Raw genomic sequence first — 19147 nt, 5'->3', positions numbered from 1 at the left:
CATGCTATCGCTTTTTTCCATTATTGGAGCCTTCTCATCTTCGTAAGCCTCCAGCAACATTTGTTGCTCTTCTCGTTTCTTCTATTAGAAGTATGTTTCACTTTTTCTGCCATGATTATCGGGGTTTTCATGCTCCATAGATGATGTCTACAAAGCTTTAGCTTTAGCACAGAGTTGACTGTACTAACTCACAACCAATGCAGAAAAACGAACAGCATGGGTTTAAATGATGCAGGTCCAGAAAACCTTGAGTTCAGGATTTCTGGCAGTTTGTTAAACCTCTTTTCTGGAATACCTCCCTGGTGTGTGGCCTCTCCTGTTCTCCCCTACTGTGGTTGTCTACACCTGTATCTTGTTATCCCTTGTGTCTTTGTCAGTGTCTCATTTCTCTCTTGCTGGTCGGTCGTTATTTGTCTGTTTAGCTTCCTTCACACAATTAATTTAATCAATATTTTGGTATTTGTGGTTATGTATATCCTTCCCCTATAACAGTGGCTAAGACTACATTGGATGATAAGATTCTCATCAACAGTTTGACTGCATTCAGATTATTTTATTCATTTTATATTATTTCATATATTTTGTTGTATGATTCAGCAGATATAAATGAATAAGGGTAACTGGATCCCAACATGTCAGTAAACTGATCAAATTTATTGTCATTGCACACGCACAATGAAAACTGAATGTATACCCTTATTTTTGTGAACAATAAAGATAATTATGGCACATTGGACAGTGGTTTGCATAGGGATAAGCTCAGTAAATACATCTACAGGATTCATTTAATTTATACCTTTTACCAATGTTTCATTTATTTATTTAGGACGGGGATAATTGGAATGGAAAGGCACATAGGTCTGTGAGTCCATGCCTTTCAGACACTAAAATCACACTGTTCCCTGAAAGAAAATTGAGACATTTTTTTTCTTCTTTTTAACAGCTAAACAAGGTTTGCACCAGTTGTAATGCCACAGTAAATCTACCCTCAGGGATTTTTAAAGCTTTCTGATTCGATTCATATCAGGATCTCAGTCCATCACTCCGTAACCATCGAAGGTCAGAACACATTCAAACAAACAGAAAAACACACATAGCTCTCTGAAAAGTTATACTTCTTGGTCAATGTTATCAATGAACTTGGGACTAAGACTGGGCCAGTCGATATCCTGATGCCAACTGGCTTTTACAAACATACACACACCATCCAACTTTTCTGATGACATGCAAAGTAAGATGTAGTGTACATTGGGGACCATACAAGTTAGATAAAATGAATCATATTAACATTTGACAATTCCCACAGTTATACTAAAAATATTCAAGCAAGGTACACATAGAAGGGGCGCAAAAGGCAAAAGGTAAGCAATAGAAAAAACATGTCTCTTCTGCACCAGGGTAATATTTCTCAGTGAATTCCCCCTGTAAAGCTGAAATAAAGAAATAACACTGGATCAGCACTATTTACCTTTAGAAAAGGCAGAGGAAGAGGTTAAGAATAGGAAGAATGATATGTGTTTAATCAGAGACTGACTGTGTGTTTACACTCTTGAAAAATACGTTTTTAATCTCAACGAGGTTCTCCTGGTTAAATAAAAGTAAAAAAAAAGAGAGATGGATCTTTTGCCAGATCACATATTAATGAATTCCAGCTCTCTGGGGATATAAGACCAGTGAGGTGGCTGTTGCACTGCAACCTTTGTATTTGAATACACTGCAAAATACAATTACTCACATCAAGAATTTCCTCTCACAAGTTAATTTTTGAAACATGACCGAGCCTTGATGTTTTTGTTGGGTTAGTGTAGTAGGGAGTGGACACTATTGGCTGTGGTTCAAAATGTTCGTATATCAGTAAGTGTGATAAATGTTTGGCTTATGTGAGCCAGTCAGTGCTAGTAACAGAACTACTAGACCAGGGGTGTCCAAAGTCGGTCCTCGAGGGCCGCAGTCCTGCATGTTTTAGATGTGTCCCTTTTTTTATCAAACCGTGATACAAGGAGCTTGGTCATCAACAGAACTATCCAGACTTTGATGACAAGGTGGTGACGACCGTTAATTAGAATCAGGTGTGTTGATGCAGGGAAACAACTAAAACATGCAGGACTGCGGCCCTCGAGGACCGACTTTGGACACCACTGTACTAGACTAAGGGAAAAATGTCACCCAAAAAAGCTAAGACGACACAGCCTTCAGAGAAGGCGGTTTTCAGAAACGAAGCCTGAGCTTGTATTAGGCTGAAAGCAGTCACTCCAATGAGTGTGTTGCCTGTAGCCATGACACTCTCTCTCTCTCTCACAACACACACCATTGCCAATTATCTAATTAATGTTTTCACCTCCCATCTCAGAGTACCACACCCGGACTGGCACACCTGACTAATTAACTTGACTCCCATCTACCTAAACAACCCCTCTCTGCTCAGTGTGCCAGGAAACACAGACCAAGCAACACCAAACCCAGATGCGCTTCTGTTAGCTTTTGTTTAGTTTGATCCTTAGTTTAGGTTGGGCCTGGAGATGGCCGGTAGTCCTTATTTTAGGTCGTTTGCTTATTTGTTTTTAGTTAGTTGGGTTTTGAGTTAGGGAGGGGGGTCCAGCTTCGACGTCCCTATAAAGGGGTGGGCTGTGCCCCCCTCATCCTCCTTAGTCCAGCCTCCAGGTCCCCTTTTGCTTTATAGTGGGTATTATGATTTATGCTCAGTGTTATTTATTTTGGGAGGTTGCTTTAATAAAAGCTGTTAAACTTCTGCTCTTTGTTGGTGTCCTTCATGATGTTGTGGTTTCCATTTCAAGCCATATTATTTAAATGTTATTTCTGTGGAGACCGCAACAGAGGGCATCCACACAAAAGGCACAAATGTCAACTTCTCACATGGAATCACATCTGTCTTGAATGACAGTTCACGTGATGAGCAGAAGTGAGAATCAGAATCTTGTTCCACCTCAAAACCAAATTTAATCAAGCATCTGAACAATATGCCTCGGAATTCATCGATCCCATTATCAATAACAGGCGGGTGCTGAAAATGGACGTAACCTATCAGCAACAAGAAATAAGACCTATTTTATCATGCAAGTGTAGTTGTACTTTTATTGGAGATACTGTGGGAACCTGCACAAGTATTGTATGTTACTGATGTGTTTTCAGTGTCTTTTTTTATAATTTGAGACTGTAGAACAGTTGTGTTGAGGCTTAAATGTGTAGGTGGGCCAGTTTCCTCATAACATGGTCTAGAATGGATATCTTGGTTCGGTTGAATGTATTCAAATATGTAATCCTAACATTTATAAAATGGAGGAGATGACATTTGTCTCAGGTGGGTAAAAATTGGTCCACAATATGATGATCCAGAGGCCTAATTTTTTTTTTATGACAAATGAATATTAGAAATATTCACACCTGGATTTCCTCCTTAATTGGCTCCTTTGCATACTGTTGTGAATTCTTCACGGACAGAGACGATCAGTTTAAGACGCTCTTATTTTGTTTAAGACGCTCTTACTTTGAAATGTAATCTGACGGCGCGAACTGTTTCCGGTTGCGCAATTTGTAGCCGTTCCGTAGCGCCGACAGTACAGTTATATTGAGTCATTGACGATGTAAGTCATGTAATGTGGATTTATGTGGAAAACTGTTCCGTGTCTAGCTGCATCCCTGAGAAGGTGTGTGAATTGCTGCATCAGTTAATGCTTATTAATGCTAATACTTAGTGTTTGTAATTTATTTCAGTTCAGTTATGTCACCATCCGTCATCTATGTGAATCTCCAATACAGTAACGTGTGGAATAATCAGATGTCTGCGTGTTCTCTGACCGGTGTTCTGCCATCCCATGCTCCCTGCCAGAAAATGCTACTTTGTGGTTCTGCGCATGCGCACAGTCGATTTTCAAAGTTTGATTGCGACGCCAATCATTTCTTGCACGATGTAAAAAGGATAATATGGGATGTCGAGTATTTGATCCTTCAAAATATATTACCCATGACATGAATTGCATTACACTTTGTGAAAATTATACGATAAAGAGAGAAATAAAACTATTCTATCGCTTTATTTGATATTCATTTGGCTATTCACCTTTATTTAACCAGGCAGGTCATTAATAACACATTCTCATTTACAATGACGGCCTGGCAAGAGACAAGGACCACTTGGGGGAAAACGACGTGGTTTAGGGAGTAAAACACAATAAAATTGTAGCTCTGCAAAGGTAGAAAACCATTGGGTAGCATTTTTTGGCAAAGCAGCAAAAAATGGCAGAACACCGGAACCCTGTAGTGGTCAATATTCACATTATACCAGTTTCTCAGGGGTCAAATCCCCAACACTGTTATTATTATTATTTTTGACATTGATGTGTGCAATCTATGTAATAATAATGTAATAAGGCTTGTAAGTACAGTGTACTCACATGGATAAGTGGAAATGAAAGAAAAATGTTAAATTAAATATTTAATTTTGCATAGCAATATCCCCTCATGTTCACTACAGTGATAATAAACATGTTTTTCTAATTTTGTTCAGAGACTGGGAACAGGAAAGATGATCATCTGAAATAATCCATATGAATGCTATTTTAAAAGGATTTCTTTTATTTTCAGTATAAACAAAACTTTCCCACAAATTTTCCCACTTTTTTATAAAAAGCACGCTGGTTGCCCACAAAACCACAAATGTGGTCTGGATGTGAGACAGTCAGCCAGTCGTTAACTCTTCCATGTGGCCTCTTAAATTGTCTTTATCAAAGCAACACTAATGTAATCCTTAAAAACTTTAAAAACTCTAAATTAAATAGAAAAGTTTTGTAGTGTAAGATTCTATATTGAAGTCATGGAAGTCATTGGTTTTATTTGCAATCATTCCATTGCCCAGTACCAACACCTATTTTTTTTTTTGTCTTTGTCCTGACAGGATGATCCCATCCAGCAGTAACGACTTCATGGTCCGAGACCTTGCTGCGGGGCGAAGCTACGATCTGTGTGTCCTGGCTGTGTTTGATGATGTCGTCACATCATTGACTGCAACACGTCCCTTGGGCTGTCTGTCATTTACCACCGACACAGAGTTCAGCCAGTGTCAAGCACTGCACAGCCACTTCTTGGGTGGCACTATGATCATCATCATTGGAGGGATTATTGTTGCATCTGTGCTGGTTTTTATTATCATCTTAATGATTCGATACAAGGTTTACAGCCAACAAGGGATAGGTAATGGAAAAGGTGCCATTGCTACAGCATCAAGACTGCAGAGCAACGGACAAGGAGGAGGCAGTCAGGTCCAAGTTCTCGCTCACTCTGCATCAAAGATGACAGAGAGTCAGGACGAGCAGGTGCTATCGCCATCCAGGGCCTTGTCGCCTAGCAACGCTCTGAGAGACACAGTGGCACTGGTACAAGAGGAGAGTGGTGGACAGAGTGTTATGTCAAAGACTGACTCCCTGTCCAATGAGGAGTTGCTGTCACCAACCAAGGCCCGCTATTCCTCCAGGGTTTCCATTGAGATGAAAATCCGACCATCGCCTGTCACCAAAGAGCCCTCCTCTCCCATGGAACTGGCAGGTAGTGAAGACACATTTGGGAAGGGGAGGAAGTTAGAGAGAGGATGCAGACAGCGGAACACAAAGGAAGCATTTTTGACGGGGGTAAAATGAAAGATAGTGAGAGTTGAAAGGAAAAAAAGGAGTGGGTGCAGACATACAGAGAAGGGACACAAAGAAAACAAAGTCAAATAGAAAGAAATGTAGGATGACAAATGGACAATGTGTAATTGAGAGTGTGAAACTGGAAATAACAGAGAGAGGAACAGCGTGAAACCCAGAAAGTGTGAAAGAATGAATGAGACAGAGGCCATCCTTGTGTAAGATAGTGGAAGAGACAAAGGTGAGACGTGTCAACATTCTCAACAGTCTCTTGCACTGCAGTAGAATTTAAAGTTCCATTCAACTCACTCTTTAATGATTGCTGACTGTGTGTGGTAGAGATTATGAAACTAAAACCTGGAATTAACCTCCTTATAGTTTAGAGAAAATTTCCGCTCGATTAAGCCATGTTTTTTTCTGCTGTTGCCAAACGGCAAGCTTCATTTATGAATAACGGGGCATGCTACATGTAGGTGCAAAGGCCTTGCTGTTGGTTAAAATAATAGAATATAGATTAGAATAATCGTCCAGTGTCCACATCAAAATGCTGTCCCAAATGACTATAAAAAGGTACGTCTTAAAAGTGGTTCAGATTTTAAAAATATCTCTTAAGCACAGGAAGACTACAGTCGTTGTAAGATGTTCGGTTATTTAATTTTTTTTTTTAAGAACAAAAATGTAGGTCTTCCTTAATAATAATAATTATTATAATATCATCATTATTATTATTATCATTAACAACAAAAACTCACATTTATATAGCGACTTTAATAGAACCCAAGGTTGCTTTACAAAGGTGAAGATGACAAAAAACAAACAAAATGGGGAGGGAATTTAGGCTAATCTGGGGAAGCCAAGGAGAAGAGGTGGAGGCAGCCATGCTGAAGACCCTGTTTCCAAATTATTTTAGACGGGTACGGGGGATGGAGAGGAGCCTAGAAACTGAATACTCCAGGTTTCTGGATGGAGTGTATCAATGCACAGATACAAAAAAAAAAGGAATATGTGTGATTTATAAATCATACCAAAAACCAGTCAGTAAGTCACATACTCAATAGAAGCTGGGGAAAGGTCAGTCCATTTATACACCTGATTGATGAAATTCACACTTAATTATGATTTGAATTTTGAAACAGAAGATAAGAATAAAATTGAATGAAAAAAGAAAAAGAAAACTTAAAGGGGACCTATTATGAAAAAAACGTTTTTTCTTGCTTTAACATATACAGTGAGAGTAAAAAGTATTTGACCCCTTGCTGATTTTGTTGGTTTGCCCACTAATAAGGACATGATCATTCTATACTTTTAATGGTAGATGTATTCTAACATGGAGAGACAGAATATCAAAAAGAAAATCCAGAAAATAACTTAAAATAATTTATTTTAATTTATTTGCATTTCATGGAGGGAAATAAATATTTGATCCCTCTAGCCAAAAGCACTTAATACTTGGTGGCAAAGCCTTTATTTGCAAGCACAGCGGTCAGACGTTTGTTGTAGTTTACCACAAGGTTAGCACACATATCAGGAGGAATTTTGGCCCACTCTTCTTTGCAGATCCTCTCTAAATCATTAAGGTTGGTGGGCTGTCGCTTGGCAACTCGGACCTTCAGCTCCCTCCATAGATTTTCAATTGGATTGAGATCCGGAGACTGGCTGGGCCACTCCATGACCTTAATGTGCTTCTTCTTGAGCCACTCCTTTGTTGCCTTCGCTGTATGCTTCGGGTCATTGTCATGTTGGAAGACCCAACCGCGGCCCATTTTCAGCTTCCTTGCAGAGGGGAGGAGGTTGTTCCCAAAGGCCTGCACGGTACATGGCTCCATCCATCTTTCCACTGATGCGGTGAAGTAGCCCTGTGCCCTTGGCAGAGAAACACCCCCAAAACATAATGTTTCCACTTCCATGCTTGACGGTGGGCACAGTGTTCCTGGGGTCATAGGCAGCATTTTTCTTCCTCCACACACGACGGGTAGAGTTCAGGCCAAATAGTTAAATTTTGGTCTCGTCTGACCACAGAACCTTCTCCCAATCACTTTGTGCATCTTTGAGGTGATCATTGGCATACTTTAGGCGGGCCTCCACATGTGCCTTTTTCAGCAGGGGTACCTTTCGGGCACTGCAGGATTTTAATCCATTGCGGCGCAAGGTGTTGCCAATTGTTTTCCTGGTGACTGTGGTCCCAGCTGCCTTGAGGTCATTCACCAACTCCCTCTGTGTGGTTGCAGGACGATTTATCACAGTTCTCATGATCCTTGCCACACCACGAGGTGAAATCTTCTGTGGAGCACCATACCGAGGTCTGTTGATGGTCATGTTAAACTTCTTACATTTTCTCACAATTGCACCAATAGTTGTTACTTTAATACCTAGCATCTTGCTAATAGTTTTTATAGCCAATACCAGATTTGTGCAGGTCAACAATCCTGTCTCTGAGGTCCTGAGAGAGTTCTTTGGTCTTACCCATGTTGGAGGGTTTGGAATCTGTCTGATTGTCTGATTCTGTGAACAGGTGCCTTTTATACAAGTGATTAGTTAGAACAGGTGTCTTCAATTCAGGTAACAGGTTGATTGGGAGTGTCTAACTGGTCTGTGAAAGCCAGAACTCCTAATGCATACTAGGGGATCGAATACTTATTTCCCTCAATGAAATGCAAATAAATTAAAATAAATTATTTTAAGTTATTTTCTGGATTTTCTTTTTGATATTCTGTCTCTCCATGTTAGAATACATCTACCATTAAAAGTATAGAATGATCATGTCCTTATTAGTGGGCAAACCAACAAAATCAGCAAGGAGTCAAATACTTTTTACTCTCACTGTATAAACTGGTCTCCCCTCAGCCTGCCAACTCAGAGAAGGAGGAAAGCAACCAAATTCTGCAGTGTCTGTACAGCCACCCGGATGAGCCGTCCAGTGTGATGTGGATCTACGAGCCGTTCAGATTCTGCGCCTGTCGTTACGTAACGACGGGAGCGATTTAAATCGGTTGGCCTCCGATGCGTGAAACCACACAACTAACTCCGCCGGCCGGAGCTTCTGCCATTTTTTCGTAGCGGTGTATCGCCTCATTCAGGCAGCCAATCAGCACAGTGCCTCATTATCATAGCCTCCCCGCCACTCAGAATCCCGCATAGAGAATGAGGTTAGAGAATGGGAAGATAAAGACATGGCTCAGAGGCTGAATTTCTAATTTAGTTAGCAAAAACAATCAAAAGCTTGTTGTAAGGTCATTCAAGGCCTGTTTAAAATAGGTATTAGATGCCATAATAGGTCCCCTTTAAAAAAATTACAACTGAAGTTAGCTGGGCATCCTCGGACAGTATAGCAGAGATTATGCGCATGCAACTCTAACACTGTAATAATATAAATAAATAAATAATATATAAATAACATAATAATATAGATATAATATAAATACATTTATGAAGATTTTCCAGTGAAAGTAAATGTCCAGCCCTGAACACATGCCGACACAGTTTACTGATTCTTTTTCAGCCTCTGAAAAGCCTTTACTACTTGAGCTTTAGCTTTATTCACAGAGTCTTGACCTCTTGGCCTCTCCTATTTTTGGTCTGTAGTACTGATATACCAAATATAGCTGTAAGAAAGTAGCTGTAAGAGTTATCAGACACAGAAAGAAATTGTAGTGGATCTATATCTATGGTACAGTAATGTAATATGTAAAAACCATGTACTACAGTTCTACTAAGCAATTATATTATCATAAAGATCTTTCTAAGTAGGCAGCACACTGAAGTGAAATTGGTTTTATGTAACAGCATCAAAGACTGTTAGATAAAACCAAGGTTTTATGTAATCAAGCCCACTTCCCCTGATCCAAACTTTGGAGTGACCTTATACGCGCTCAAAGTTGAAATGTTCAATACCGTTATATTAATATGAGTCCACAAGAGCCTGTGAAATCTCTTTGGGTAGATCTTTGCTGTGCTAAGCCTACTCCAGTGCACTTCGCCTCCAATATTAATCCCCTCAGGAAAACGGGGGTTTCATTGGAATGAATAAATGGAAACACCATTTAAGATGAGTGGCTTAAACAGCTGAGCGGAAATATGTTATCAGCTGCTGGTGTCATTCAATTGGCCTCTGTGAACGAGTTGAAATGAGTGATACTGAGCCCTATGGTGTTAGCAGAAACAGAGCAAGAGATATCTGCGGTGTAGAGAAAATTACAGAGTTCAGGGAAAGGCTTCACCTTCATGAACTTTGTTTCAGCACTCGGCCTGCCATTCATACCACTATTACTTGAACTCAGCGTTGCTCATATTTAGTCTCTAATCATCTTAGAAGGGTTGCAAATGTTTTACATTCTGTCAAGTGCCACAGTGACACAATGAAAAATAAGCTACATGGGATAATAACTGGCATTAAACCTCATACTCAAGTTATTTTAGTTTTTTTTTTAAGCAAAATGAGGGGGAAGTCCAAAATGGGTTTACAACAGACAGAGGTTGAGGAGAGAAATGCACGGCAAAAAGCTAGAAATCAACCAATGTACGATGAAGACCTTACTTGTTTTTCTTTTCTTTTTCTGTTTGTTTAAGCACTGAAGTGGCACATCGTGCCCCAAAATGCCCCCTATAGACTTAATTAACACTTCCAACTTCATCTCAGCCTTAACTGACTGAGGTGTGTCAGTCAAAGCAGCTTCCAACGAGCATCCCAACAAGCAAAAAGACAGGCAAACAGGCAAAACAATTATTTTATTTTTTATCCGCCACTTTAACCCGAAAAAAAAATAAAAAAAACAACTTATCCCTGGCCTTTTGTGTTTTTTGTTTCCTCCCTATGATTCAAAGATCGTTGACACTTTGAGGGCAACTTACAGTGGGGGACAATCCTCCTGTGTTTGAGGTTTGGGTTTCTGAGGCTGTAACTGCATCTGTGATGTGTATCACCGGTGGCTGTGTTTCAAAGACAACACTGATCTGATCAGAGAGTCACAGTGAGTCAGAGGGCTGAGGAGCAAAACAACTGACAGATGCACAGAGACCCCATTAAAGGCCCACGACTGTCAAAAACATGATCCGACAAGAAAATTGAAAGGAGTGTTTCTAATCACGTGAATCCGTTTGATTTTTTTAGTTTTCTTTTAGTTCAATTGCTGTTTTTAAAAAACTGTTTTGATATTATATCAAACATAATAATGAACACAACTGCAGAGTTTGCAATGTCTGGGAGGGGATGCAGCGATGGAGGTTCAGGTCATGAGACACGTGAGTTGATGTAGGAAACGGGAAGCTGAATAAAACTACCGGTAGATGTCATACCTTCATCTTGGTAAAACTGCTACTTTCTGGTCCACTGTAAGTATTTCTGTAAAATACAATTTAAATTTTAAAAGAAGAGTATCAGTCTACATATGACATGAGAAAAGGGCTTTCAAAAAGGTAGTCTTTTGATCGGGCAAGCTGCACATTTATTTCCTGCTGAACATTTTAATTAATTGTTTCCTCACAGCTTTTCAAATAGTCCATATTATGCTTGTTTAGTATAATTTATTTTTGGGTAACTAGGTCTTCGAATGTGAGTATATTTTTTCTTCCTCAGTTTGAAACACCGTATATAAAAAGGACCTGTTCCAAAAGGGACCAGTCTGCTCTGCTTGGTTCGTAGGTCATTCGGAAATGACAACTACTTATTTTTTATTTGCCACCAGCCACTAGATTGGCAGCCTGCAAATGGATTTCATGGGGATGTTGTTAAATAATGAAAGAAAAAGCCTGCACTATAAACAAGACATTTCTAGCTGCAGGAGAGAACAACTGCCACTGCTGTGGACTTTGTAGCTGTGCACAAAATGGTCTCTTACACCAAAGGCAAGAGGGAGAAAAAAAGTCTTTGAAGTATATTCAGACTACTTAAACCAGATTTTGGAGGAAAAACTAGAGCTTGCTACTCATCTTTAAAAATCAATCACTGACCATTTACCCAGCAGGGCATTCACAGTATCAACTAAGATCTGGAACGCCTCAGTTTAGACACAGAAGCAATTCTCTAGTTGGAATATGTTGTGGGATTTTTTTCATGATGGATTAGAAGTAATGCTTGGCACTCAAATACAATCATAATGTCAAGAAAAATGATATCAGTCTAAACAGAGACATCCAGATTGAATGGATGTGTAAAGGTTCTGTTGTGGAAACAAAAAGCTCTGTGAAAATAAAAAGTAGATAAATAAAAAAATCACACTGCATTGAACAAAAAAAATCCACTCTCCATGAGGTCAACACGGTTAAGATTTACGCCTGAATTGTTTTCCTTTTATATAGATATATATACATTGAGCACACTGTATGGACAGGCATTTTACTGTGGAGCTTGCCCTAAAATCCACTTAAGTGTGTGTGTGTGTGTGTGTGTGTGTGTGTGTGTGTGTGTGTGTGTGTGTGTGTGTGTGTGTGTGTGTGTGTGTGTGTGTGTGTGTGTGTGTGTGTGTGTGTGTGTGTGTGTGTGTGTGTGTGTGTGTGTGTGTGTGTGTGTGTGTAAGAACAAGGTCAGCTACTAAATCCCTGCAGATTTGCTTGGAATTTTGTGCACCTAACTGCCTTTAGCCACTACAGATGTTTCTACAAGGTTAGGCAGGATAGGAAAATAGTCCAACACAAGGATATGTGTGACTCTGTGTGAAGTGCAAGTGCGTGTTCTTGCTCCAGCCTTCCATGACCCTGTAGTCTGCCTCTCCTCCTTGTATTTTAATCAATCATCACTCCTTAAAGTGTCATCCCGTATGCCCAACCTCATTCTTTACTGCCACCTGTCTCTCTGTATTCTTCTCTTGGGAATATAATTTTTTCCCCATGTCCCCTGTTCTGTTTTCCCCATACACTTTCTCTTTCATTTCCCCATTTTCTTTCCATCTTTTTTTTTTCCATTTCTTGTCTTAGTTTGCTTTTTTTTTCCTGTACTGTTCAGCTGCATCTGGGTCAGTATTTTTTTTCACTGTTTCTTACAATTTTTCTCTATGTCTTTTGACTGTTTCTGCTCTGTTTCCTTCTCCATTTCTCATGTGTATCTGACTCTTGGACGCCACCAGCAGCTGATGACAGGCAGCCTCGTAGTGTCGAATGGAGAGCCTTTAAGATCTGAAGGTCTTTCGGCCTCACAAAGACATTGGCCCAACACTACACACAGAGAGTAATGTCTTGCTCCGTGGATTTTTGTCCTCAGTTCACTATTCCCTTCTCTCATCTCTGTGTTGCTGCTCCTAACCTGTGGCTCCCGACTGCAGCCTTACTCCTGAGGAGCATGCTGCCACCCGACCCTTCTTTTCCATTGCCATTTTGATCTGCTTCCACAAACAGCAATAACCAAATTTAACAAATTACTAAAAATCCAGATTTGATATTTCTTTCCACATCCTACCAGAATGACATGAAATAGAATTTCATCATCTCACAGCACTTAAAAATTACTAAAAAGCCAATGATTAGTCAGTTGATTGACTGAAAATGTCAGGGAACCTAATTAAAATTGATTACAGCAAATGTGTTGAATATCCCTGACTTCTGAGCTTCAGAAAACTATGGTGAATGTTTGTTTGTTTGTATTAAAGGAATATTTTAATTGGACTGCCACTCAGTTTGAAGAAGTGAGAAGTTATAATGGATTTAAATTATTTTTCTGCAGACAATGACACTTTTCCCTTTTTATTGCAAATAGGATCTGTTGACGAATAAAGGCTCCACAGAGCCTGCTGTGGAAGGGGAAATGGGGTTTGTTCCTGTGATTTAAAAAGTACAACAGGAGCACTGACTGAGGGAAGGGAGGAAGTTTATTTCCCATCCTCCCTTCCTCCCTTCAATGTTAGCACATTCTTTTTCATAATCCTTAGTCTGCTGTTTCTAGACCATATTACTTGTAGTTTTCCCGTCTCTTTTCATTTTCCAACAGCTTTGTCTATATACTTATATTTTTTTCTTATGTGCTTTTATATCTTTTGTCAATCCCACTGTGTTATCATTGCATACCACCTTCCCCCTCTCACAATCGCTCATTCATTGGCATGGCATGAAGGAGAGAAGCAGATTGGAGAGGAGGAGGATGGAGGAGAAGATGGTGTAGATGTGCAGTGGTTGTGATGGATGGCTACACACTACGGCGTTAACAAGACTACTCTTCATTCATTCTGTAACCAATACAATGAGCACAGGCTGTATATAAATGCGCTTAACCAATGTCCCCCCTGATAAATACAGCTAAGAAATGCTCCCTCGACAAACAAACATACACACCCACCCACACACACACACATTACAAATAACAGCTGTGGGATTATACTGCCAGGACAAGCTACAGCTACATCAATCTCTGAGTTTTTGCACATCTTCGCTTTCTCTTGGCAGCAGACCTTGCTTATTCTGACATTTACTCTCAACTAGCAGTGACACCTTTAAGCAGCTCTGTAAAAAAAAAACAAATTGTTCAAAGTTTCTAAAAGTGAAATGGTAGATGTGCATTTTTATCAAATAAGCCTTTCTGACAGAGCCAGCAAAAATCAACAAGCAAATCAAAAATATGAAATAGCTTCTCACCATGTGGGATTACATCAATATGCACAAACTCTGAGTGGATTGATAGAAACTGAGCCAGCAAAAATCAACAAGCAAATCAAAAATTGAAATACTGAAATTAGCTTTTTGGAAAATTAACACAAGTTTACCAGCTTATTATACTTGAGTTCAAGACATTAAAACAGAATATGGTAAAGCTCCTTGACGGTTTGAATTTCCCTCCAGAATATGTTGAAAGCATAAATATGATTACTGCTCCCCCACAGAGTTTCCCCATTTTACAGGACTTTAAATGTATATCACCTGTTATTTTGTCTGATTTCAGCAAAATCAGTGTTGTTGCAATTCTCTCCTTGTTATAACCCCGCATTACTCCCTAATTATACTGTATTTTCCGCACTATAAGGCGCACCTAAAAGCCTTTAATTTTCTCAAAAACCGGCAGTGCGCCTTATACATGATCATTGCGGTAATTTCTGTTACTGTAGTCAGGGGGATTTGGGGTACTGCAGTCGGTGTCGCCAAAGTAACAGAGCTAAAAACGGCAGTAACGGCGGTTTCACAAAGGCAGGAATCGCCAGACATTCAAGACAACACCATGGACGCCGACTCGCATAATGGCTTGTGACGAGACAGAGCCAGGACCATTGGATGCCGCGCTCGCCCAGCTGTTCCATTCCGTCACAGATGTTTTGGGAGTGAACAAAGTTTTCAGAAAGCTGGTTTTTATTTTATTAATAAAGTTTGACTTATGGTACTTTTCTTCTCGTTTTTTTTTCGTTGCCTGATACGTAATTCAACCCCAGCCACTATAGTACAGTATTTATTTTAAACAGGCCTTGAATGTCTTAAAAACAAGCTTTTTATTGTTTTTGCTAAATAAATTAGAAATTCAGCCTCTGAACCATGTCTTTATCTTCCCATTCTCTAACCTCATTATCTATGTGGGATTCTGAGGCACTGTGCTGATTGGCTCCCTGAAGTGAATGACAGCTCCAGCCGGCGGAGTTGTTGTCGTTCCGGCCAGAGTTAGTTGTGGGCATGGTTTCACGCATCGCTCCCATCGTTACGTAACGAAAGAGAGCGGAATCTGAACGGCTCGTAGAAGCCACATGACACTGGATGGCTCAACTGGGCGGCTGTACAGACACTGCAGAATTTGGTTGCTTTCCTCCTTCTCTGAGTTGGCAGGCTGAGGGGAGCACTTTATATATGTTAAAGCAAGAAAAACGTGTTTTACATAATAGGTCCCCTTTAAATATGAAGTAAGTTTTAAAATTGGCCATTAATTGAAGGTGCGCCATATAATACGATGCGCCTTATGGTGCGGAAATATGGTAATGACAACCTGTTTTTCTAGATTGTCTTTTTGTTTACTGTTTTTACTCATAACCTTGGTTTTCTATCCCTATGTCAAAACCTGATGTTCTCTTCTAGCCCCTTCATTTTCCCCTCAACTTACTTATTCTAAAATATCCCTTTTTTAGAATAATTGTGTTATCCCTGTTGGTCTTAGTTTTGCTCTAAAAAGGTCCTCAATTCTTTAAAATATATACGAAGTGCAATGTTGTTAATGGTCTGATTGTTGCTTTCACTTTCCTGTTTTCTAGAACCCTGACGCTGTTATTCTGGCAGATGAGGAAAATGACATCACCTGTGGACAGAAGCTGGTGGAAACGGAAGGAAAAAAAAGCCCAATATTTCATCACCTTGCATCTCCTGTTTACTGCATCCATTACTTTTGTTTCCATGGGTACCATGGGCTTATAGATCTATAAAGTCTAATTTATTTTCTAAAGCTTATCCCGGTTCCAAACTCTGGCTTGGAATCTCGTGTAAAGGCCCGGTGACAGTGTGATCATCTTAATCAGTTTTAACTGACGGGCATTTTCCAATTTCAAAAACATCCATATGACTGTGGAAGTGGAACACTGGGAGAGGAAAAATTATCTGAAAAATGACACAAAGGGGCATGGGGATTTGGGACATCCACTGAAATGGACAGAAAAATATGAAATAGCTTCTCACCATGTGGGATTACATCAATATGCACAGACTCTGAGTGGATTGATAGAAACTGACAGAAAACGAATGGCTGTGCTTGAAAGAAACTTGGATGCAAAGATAATCATGCTCAAGCTGGATGTATAGTGCAAAATGAGAGAACGCGCAGGAAAAAAAGTGAAATCCAACACAAGTTTGTCTTTATGGGTACCCTGGTGGATATAATCATATCTTAAGCTTAACTTATGGGACTTCTAAGAGAGCTGGCTCTGTGTAGCACCCCTCTATTAATCAGTGTGGAATAACACAATTCTGATGTTACCAAGCTGAGCTGATGCTGGCAGGCCTGAACTGGAGTGGGATTTTAACCATGACTGGACCCTGTTATCTCATAATTAAAACCCAATTTCTGGAAATCACAAAGAATTAAGAAAATGTGAATGGAAGCCACTATCCCTGACAGAATTGGACAAACCTGGACCAAGTGGAACTTAAATTGGAGCTACATACTGATATGATCCGACTGTACAGTCATAGGCTACTCTGGCCTGTCATCAGTCGGCTTCTTTTCTGTTCCTGTATCTTCCTCTCTCCGTTGGAAGGATGAGATTGGCGAGGAGCTTGTGGAACTCTTTTGGCCTCTCTCACATTTCTCCAGGCCCATTTAAACAGGTGAGTGATCTGCTGTTTAGCCCATTAACCTAACCAGAAAAGGAGGCAATTGACATGGTCTCACACCAAATACTCAGGTTGTGTAATTAGTGTGACATATGGGTACTCACCAGCAGTCACCTTGGCTGTCCACCACTATTTGGTACTTTGGTGCTAATTTAGAATACACTTGTAGAGTGTGCGGTGTCTCCTGCAGTGAGATGTCTGTATCCTAATGAGGGCTACAGTTCAACAAACACCTTTCTAATTGCTGTGAGCTAGACAATTACAGACCTTCTCCAGCTGAACAGTCTGTTTCTACTTCAGTGACAATGTTGCCACAGGTGGAAAAAAGAAAACTCTTGTTTCTTTCTCTTTAAGGGTCAGAGTGACTCCTCATCAAATACACCTCTCTGCAGTCTGTCCATCAGTTGTCTGTTTTTTCCCTGGCCTGCCTGAGGCACTGATTGAATACTCAAGGAGACTATATGCTGGGAGGTGATCTAGTTAACAGCAAACAGCACAGCATCAGGGAAGCACTTTACGTATGACAGGGGTCAGCAACATCTATGTAGTCAGATAGGAGGGTGGAGTAGGAAGGTGCACAAGCTCATTTCCATGGTAGTGAGATATTTACTGTCAAATGGAAATTACATGTTTATTATACGGCACGGGACTCTCCAATTCAGGAGAAAAATAACCAGTTGTAGTGAATAATTATTTTAGGTCATTTAAGGAATGACTTTCTGTATCAGTCCATATTGCAACTGAAAAAGCCTTTCAAGTTTAAATAGTATGTTATAGAAGAAGTGCAGTGTTTCCCATTGTACTGAGCATATTGCGCAACATTACTCTTTCCACAGTCAGCTCCACAGCAGTCCCCAGTACAGAGCTACTGTATCAGTTGTAGTTTGTTTGAATTTCCCCTGCTCCAACTAAGAGTACTGTTTTATTTTCAAACTTTAAAACAAGCATTTACTCTGACAGCCAAGTGTTAAACCCAATAGCAGATAGCTATTCAACATTTTGCAAAAAACAACCACAAGTCTACTGAATCAACTCCACACCCACAGGATTGCACATCCACATAAAAAAAACATTTTTGATGACTGCATTTGATTGAGAATTTAGGGCGGGTTAGGGGTACATATATCATAGTATATAACAAGGGTATAGGTCTGTTATATGAGTGCACAGCTCTCCATGGCACATTTTTAAATAAACGTGATCTGTATACAAGCGTATGCAAAAGCTGCTGACTAAAATGTTATTAAAAAAAAAGAGCGGGTCTGTGAATAACCCGTTTGATCTTTTTATGTAGTATGCTCTTTGTGGTAATTTAATTTTAAGTAATCTTCCATCAGTGGAGTCATGGACATTATCCTATTAAACTAATGGCAACTCTGTTACACTGAATAGATGAAAAAATTAGGGAGCATACTCTGTATTTTCTTCCTCTGGCCAGGCAACAGAGCAGTCAAATTTTTCTCTTTTAAATCACGGTTATCAGCTGTTGCAGGATCCCCCGGAATACAGTCCCACTATTTTGAATTTACAATTTAATCCCAAAGTAACAAAAAGCCTGATATTGCTCATTTAGTAATAGCCGCAATAATGAACACACAGTCTGTGTTCGTCACCACAACAGGACTGGCTCTTAATTGTCACAGTTAGCAGTTTTTATACATCTAACCTTGTGCGTGTGCCCAAGGTTAGTGTTTGAATACAGTCATTGCAATTCATGTCCTTTCCTTACCCAAATGACCTGAAATCATCTAGGTGTCAGCCATGAGGACAGCTAATTAAGGTCTTTAATGGTAAGGAAATATGCTGAGATCATTCCTTTCTTATCTCTTTTAGCATAGGATGCACAAGATTGTCCTTGTGATAGGTAAGGAGACAATGTTGTTTCTCTGTCATGGCGGCAGAATTCAAACCAATTCTCAGTTATCAGCATGCAGCAGCTCAAATTGGAATTTGTGCAGACGAACGGAGGAGGCAAATGTGAGCAGTCATTATCAGAGGAAAAACATTATATTTCAAAACCTCCTTGGCTTTCTTATGTCTTCATTTAACATGAAGCTCTAGGAGAGGCTATTATGTTTCTTAGTTAGGTGCAGAATGTAATTGCACTTTACAATACATTTCTCATTTACCCATTCACACAGTTAGTGACATACACTACGGTACTTCTATCACATATACAAACTCTACTGATCCTACTGCAGGACTATATTTCTGCAATTATACCCTAATGAGCATATCAGGGGACAGTGTGGGGTTCCGCATCCTGTCCAAGGGCACTTATACATGTTGCA

At 39.8% G+C, this 19147-nt stretch overlaps 1 protein-coding gene across 3 annotated transcripts in view; it reads left to right on the top strand.

Annotated features, from left to right (window-relative positions):
• Nucleotides 1-19147, top strand: part of zgc:172282 (leucine-rich repeat and fibronectin type III domain-containing protein 1-like protein) — a 224736-nt gene that overhangs the window by 187137 nt on the left and 18452 nt on the right. The window contains exons 9-11 of one of the 3 annotated variants that reach the window (XM_061719272.1): nt 4913-5559; nt 12698-12752; nt 15785-16850. In XM_061719272.1, coding sequence (XP_061575256.1) covers nt 4913-5559; nt 12698-12750 — 700 coding nt within the window. In that variant the 3' untranslated portion in view covers nt 12751-12752; nt 15785-16850. Of the gene's footprint in view, nt 1-4912; nt 5560-12697; nt 12799-15784; nt 16851-19147 lie in introns of all 3 variants that reach the window. The other 2 variants (XM_061719271.1, XM_061719274.1) reach the window with 2 other exon arrangements.

Source organism: Cololabis saira, chromosome 4, assembly GCF_033807715.1.
Source record: "Cololabis saira isolate AMF1-May2022 chromosome 4, fColSai1.1, whole genome shotgun sequence".
NCBI classification, from domain to species: domain Eukaryota; kingdom Metazoa; phylum Chordata; class Actinopteri; order Beloniformes; family Belonidae; genus Cololabis; species Cololabis saira.
Note: the sequence above shows the minus strand (reverse complement) of the source record. Positions and strands in the feature narration are given on the sequence as shown.